Source organism: Coregonus lavaretus, assembly GCF_964263955.1.
Source record: "Coregonus lavaretus genome assembly, chromosome: 10".
In the NCBI taxonomy this organism is placed as follows: Eukaryota; Metazoa; Chordata; class Actinopteri; order Salmoniformes; family Salmonidae; genus Coregonus; species Coregonus lavaretus.
The window spans coordinates 30,459,658-30,465,657 of record NC_139997.1 but is presented as its reverse complement, the minus strand read 5'-3'; the positions used below and the strand labels follow the sequence as shown (position 1 = coordinate 30,465,657).

Here is a 6,000-nt window from a genome sequence, read left to right as displayed (position 1 = left end):
TCTGTTGGTCTTCAGCCGGAATGTGAAAAGGCTGTTCCGTTGAGGGTTCTTTCAGCATACCACATAAAACATTTTAGCACTGAAAGTTGATTGTTTTTGGTTGTGGTAATATCACTATACTATGAGTCATTATAGATGAGCATTGCCTTGTATTGATGAAGCAGTTAGCCTCTTGGCCTAGACTTCGTGATAGAGGTCTCAGAACTTGTAAGCCAATGACCAATCAGAGAAAGAAACAAAGATACACAGGTTTCAGAGGTGGAGAACTGATCCACTTTATTGATTGGTCTGAACTCTTGTAATATACTACTAAGAGACATTGTGTGATGTCTTGCATTTCAACATCATGGGATACACGGGTTTTGAAGTCTGACATTTTTTTACAGACAAAAAAAAGTTACCACGATGTTTGACAGATTTGGTGCCTCCGAAATGGCACCCTATTCCCTATCCGAAATGGCACCCTATTCCCTATATAGTGCACCGACTCTGTTCAAAAGAAGTGCACTATATAGGGAATAAGGTGCAATTTTGGACACAGACAGAGCTGAAAAGTTGCACTTAGTCTTTTCCGGCTTCATTTCGATTTATTTTTTAAGATTCAAGTTTCGTAACCTTTTTGTCATTGCCGTTGTAAACACTTGACATCCCATCAAAAATAGGATGAATAAAACTGATGTTGAAAAGATAGAAAATAAAAATCTGAACATCAGCTTTAGGACTTTAAAGAATTCAAAAGCAAAATGAAACTGAAAAAAACAAGGAAATATCAGATTTAGAGCAGATTGGGATTATTTAAGCGAAGCAAAAGCTGAGAGAACCAAAAAACATGGTATGCTTTCACATATCCGAAAAAGGGTCTTGCAATGGAACATTACTGTCATGTTGACCTAGTCTTTTGACTAAACGGTTGATATTCATCTAGGATATTAATAGAGAATAGATTAAGAGGCAATGGACTTGAATAGTCACCATGACTGCAAAAAAGCAACTCTTCCTTAACAACTTGACCGTACCATACACAAAAGTACAACTGAATTGCATGTGTCACACTACAAAACCATGTACCAGCTACAAAAGAAGACAGGAACTCAGTCATAAACATCCAGGTTTCCATTAATGATGGGCAAAGTCAAAGCACATCTCAGTACAATCCTCTGCAGGAGCTTGAATAAGTTATATAACAGGTAGTATGCTTTTGTTGTCAAAGGTTACAAAGCAAAAAGTGCAACAATGGTGCAGACCATTCTTTATGTTTGGTTAGTTTTGTATTTTTTTTGTTGTCTAAAAACGTAAAAGACAAATCACACAGATCAGTTCACTGTCAGGACAGTATAAAAAAAAAAATGATAAGAGGGACTACGGAAACAAAACAAATATAAACATTAAAAAACAGTAACGTATTTCTCTGAGAAAATTATTTTTTCAAGCTGCCTCCTTTTTCTCCAGCCACAAGGCATGGGCGAATCTTGGGTGAAGGTTCCTGACACACTTTAGTTACCATGACAACATGGGTTGCAGAGTACTGTAAGTAGAACATTCTGCACTGGTTGGAAACCCTAGAGAGACAGCTACGGGTCAGACTGTGTGCCATACAGTACACCCACCGTGGTGGTGGTCAGCTTAATCCAAAAACTATTGGCTCAATGACAGAGTTCAGATCAACATGGGGGCCCAGAAGTAAAGTAGTCACAAGGAGAAGGAACAACAAGCTTATTAGTCTTCTTTCACCTTTCTGCTTGCTCCTACACCAGTGTTCTCAACTTGTTCCAAAGATATTGGTTTTGTTTTTCTCAATGGTGCGGTGACTGACTGACAAAAGCTTTCTTTAAGTTCTAGATCAGCAGAAATATTGTTACATCCATGCATCATCTTTCTCCACATTGTTGCAAAGACAGGCATCAAATTACAAATGCACAATTAAAATGTTAACATGTGTGTTTGTTTCATTCACTTATGTCAACAATGTTCAGGCTTTGGTGGTGCTTGGTGGTCAGGTGGATAGGGGGCCTCTGTGTCTCTCAGCTTCACTGTGGTGCAAATCAGGATGGGGGGTAAGAGATGGACAGGGAGAGTGACTGATATTCAAGATTAAACCCCGCTCCTCCCCCATTCATTCAAAAACAAAGTGGATCCATTTAAAAGCAACATTAAAATAAGAATGAAGTGAAGAAAAAATAAACTGCAAAAGGTTACTCTATTTACATACAATGATTTCTTATAGACAAAAGCATTTCTTTCCAGAAATCAAACAATTTCCCCCCAAAGAAATGTATTTTGTGTTGTTTTTTCATCTTTATACATTACAAGTTCTTCATCTTTATCTTTCATAATGTCCTCCACTCAGGCTTCCTCTGTCCTGACAGGCTGTCTGCCAAAGCTTCTGAACATAAAAGGAGTCAGTCAGTCTATCCTGAAGATTAAAGCCTGTCAGCAGTCACTCGCTGCCTTTCTTCCTGCTGGCAGTCAGAGGGCGCTGTTGCACCAAAAGGGACACCCCCCCCCACCTCCTGTTCTCCCCACACTCATTCAGCACCAGTGAGTGAGGCTTGTTTTGGGGGGAGGGGGTGGGCAGGCGGGCCTGTACTGAGAGGCCTGCCCTTCCTCTGAGGTGGGATGAGGGGCAGGTAGGGCTCTAGTGGCAGGGCTCAGTCGTCGCTGTCTGACAAGGTCTCATACTGCTCCGACAGTAGGGGCTCCCGCTCCCACACACGCTGCTGCTGCTGGCACCCCGGAGGGCCTCCTGGTGGGGGCTGCTGGGCCTGCATGGAGGGGGAGGCCATGGAGGTGGGGGGTGTGCTGCTCAGCATGCGCATGGTCAGGGGGTTATAGGGGAACTGCATAGAGCCTGGAGAGAGAAGTGAGACAGGATAGTCTTTAGAGGGATTTTTCTTATTTAGAAAATCCTGATTTCTGAATTCCTGTGTGGCTGTTAATGTGATATTGTGTACACAGACAAACAGAGACCCAGAGTTTAAACGGTTCTTGGGTCCTACCTGTGGACGAGGGCCGGTCCTCCCAGGCCCAGCCCGGGGCCTGTCGGTGGTAGTCTCCCTCTGAGTGGACGGAGGACACTGACGAGGGCCGCTCCCCTCCTGCTGCATATGCCTGGCCTGGGTTGGGCGACTTGGACTTCCGGCTGTTGGCTTTGCTCTGCAGTTTCTGCTTGCCTGTTGTGTTAGCAATAAGTTCAAGTTTTATTTGCACAAGTACAGTGAAATGCTTAACTTGCACCCTATCCAACAGTGCAGTATTCAATAACTAGAAGAGAAAGCTATATACAGGGTCAGTGCCAATACCACATTTACAATGTGCAGGGATACTGGCGTATTCAAGGTGGATATGTACATGTAGGCAGGGATTAGGAGAAAGTGACTGGTAGCAGGATAAATAATAATAATAGTACAATAACAGTATGGCAGCAGCATATGTGGTGGGTGTGTGTGTAAATGTGTTGAGTTGTGACTATTCTAGAGAGCTTGTTCCAAATCTCAAAATGGTGGGTGTCCACCCACTGCCCAGAGTTGGTGAAAACGTGCTTTGGTGATGAAATTTCACTTCCTTATGTTATAAAATACATTTTACCAATACAAATATGATTCTTCATGTTCTGCATCGTTCAGTGGCATCCTTCTCGAACATATCATGAACATTATATCCAAAAAGTAGGATTTCGTAACCTAACACATCCGACAATAACCACCGAGCGACTTTTGAGGATTTTACATGTTGCGATGGTCTTCTGCAGTTGTTTCCGCGGGTCGCAAAAAGCAAAATTAACATAACGAGCTGAATTAAATGTAAAAGGCTTTGAAAATAAAAAGCTTGCGGTACGCTCAGTGCTCCGTTGACATTTCACAGAGATACGCTTGTTTTTGAGAAATCCTTTAAAAAAATAACAAGAATTTCGCATTAATATGAAAAGCGTACACTAAAATATGAACATTCTATATATGTCATGTCTCAAAATCGATCTTACCTCTATATTGTTTTATGTCCTACGGATTCGAGAAGAAAGATAACGAGTTCAACGGTGAGCCTGTCAGTTTGCCTTAATTCTCTCACAGCATCCAGCCTAGCTGACGCAAATACTATTTTCCAGATATTTTACAACTTTTTTTCTCTGGCCTCCATTGATTTAAGCCCAATTCAGACAGGATACATTTTACTGGGGGAACTCAGGTAATGTAATTATGTGCACGAGCACAAATCACCACATCCATCATTTTAGTTCCGTCCGAATCTGCCATGTCAGTAATTTTCACTTGGCAGGAAGGTTATTATCCCAGCCCTAAAAACCTACTGTTTTTCGGCAAACGCAAAGGTCCTCTGATAATACAAATCCCGTGCGAATCGTCATCCCTGTGTTTTGAGGGATATTACGGAGTTGAACAGGTGCAGCACCCAGTTTGGGTAAGAACATGGGAACACATTGATGCTTAAAACAAAGTGCTATGCACGTAGCCTACATGTGAATGATCTGTTTTGTCATATCAACTTTCCTAGTGCCTTACTTCTCCTTTAAAAAGATGAAGTGGACGATATTGTACCAATGAATTGATAAATTGCCAAATAGGTCAGGTAATTAAATGTCTGCATAGGTTACAGTTCATGGTTCTTATTGATTTGCATTATTATTTTGACATTCTCCGAATTTAAGGACATTTGAAATATCTTCACACCTAGAAGAGCCTCCAAGCTTCTGTCATAACGGTCAATTACAGGGGCAGTGTGGTAAAACTAATCTCCTCTGAATCATCCACTGGAAAAACAAACATGCTGGGGTAATAATTACATAACTGATGTTGTATAGTAATACTAGTCCCATGTGAATAGGGCTTTAGTCACCCTAATCTTGGCCACCCTACAAAGGGTAAGAAAAACTCCTCATAACCTTTGAACCGATTATGATAGAGACCATTGGTTTTCTGAGTATCTACACAATTAACATTATTTTACCCATTTGTCAAAATATTTTTGATTGGACACCCTACAAAGTACACTATTCCAATGGACCTTTAGAGACAGACAGGGTTAAAATGAGTGTGTGAGTGTGGTGTGTGTATGTAAACACATAAATGTGTATGTTTACTCCTGTATAGTGGTTTCAGTCTGCTGTGTGTGGTTGTTTGCCACTGACCCATGCTAGGTGAGGGGTTGGCCTCCTGGCGGGCCTCATTGCTGGGGGTGTTAGAGCTGGGCTGAGGCCCTCCCTGGTGCTCCTCTGGCCTTTCTTCCAGGTTGCCCATCAGGGCCTTCCGGATTATGTCCTCCAGGCCCAGGTTACTGGCCGGGTCGCTGAAGGAGTGGTTCCTGGGGTTCACGCTGCCTGGAGGGCCAAACACGCACACAGGATGAGGGGGAAGACATGGAACAGCCATCACGGTCATGTTCATTAGGGTATGCAATTTATTTCATGACATTTTTGGCTGGTTTAAATGATTCTAGTATGTTTGAATATGAGTATATGGTGATATAATAGGATCCTATGGTGTTAGATATGTTTATATTCACTTGAGCTGGTCACAGCGGGCAAATTGAAGATCTCTGTGCCTGGTTGTGCATTTCCTGAAAGGAGAAACAATAGCATAGTTCAGTTAGCAAACAAAATGTCTGACTGCAAACTAAAATGATGCTAAAAGACAGAGTTAGTCGTTTTACAGTATTTCTTCCTATTACAATGTTTTCCGTTGTTAAATAAGAAATGAGTGCAATGCACAGAAAATATCCTTGAAATGAATAAAATACAGTGTGAATTGAGTTCCATCAAATGTTATATTTTTTCCATCTTGGAATGCTTTCTTAAATGATGTTAGTGCAAGGAAGATAAGAAGAGAGGCGACTTACCAACATCAGAATCCCCGACACCAGAGGAGTTTAACTTGCGAAATATCTCCTGCTTCTTGGATTTCACCATAGGGGAGGTGTTCTCCAGCTTGGTGAAGAAGGAGGGCAGGTAGCTGACACTGCCAGGGGAGCGAGAGTCACCCCTGTAACCAG

General features: G+C 41.9%; 1 protein-coding gene across 6 annotated transcripts in view; it reads right to left on the bottom strand.

The window, feature by feature from the left end:
- Positions 1 to 244: 244 nt before the first annotated feature.
- ncor1 (nuclear receptor corepressor 1) overlaps positions 245 to 6,000 on the bottom strand; it is a 128,405-nt gene continuing 122,649 nt past the window's right edge. For all 6 annotated transcript variants that reach the window (XM_084170946.1, XM_084170947.1, XM_084170948.1 and 3 more), the window contains 5 exons: positions 5,848 to 5,990; positions 5,515 to 5,568; positions 5,141 to 5,329; positions 2,997 to 3,170; positions 245 to 2,848 (listed from right to left, as the gene is read on the bottom strand). In XM_084170946.1, the coding sequence (XP_084027072.1) occupies positions 2,649 to 2,848; positions 2,997 to 3,170; positions 5,141 to 5,329; positions 5,515 to 5,568; positions 5,848 to 5,990 (760 nt within the window). In that variant the 3' untranslated portion in view covers positions 245 to 2,648. The remainder of the gene's footprint in view (positions 2,849 to 2,996; positions 3,171 to 5,140; positions 5,330 to 5,514; positions 5,569 to 5,847; positions 5,991 to 6,000) is intronic.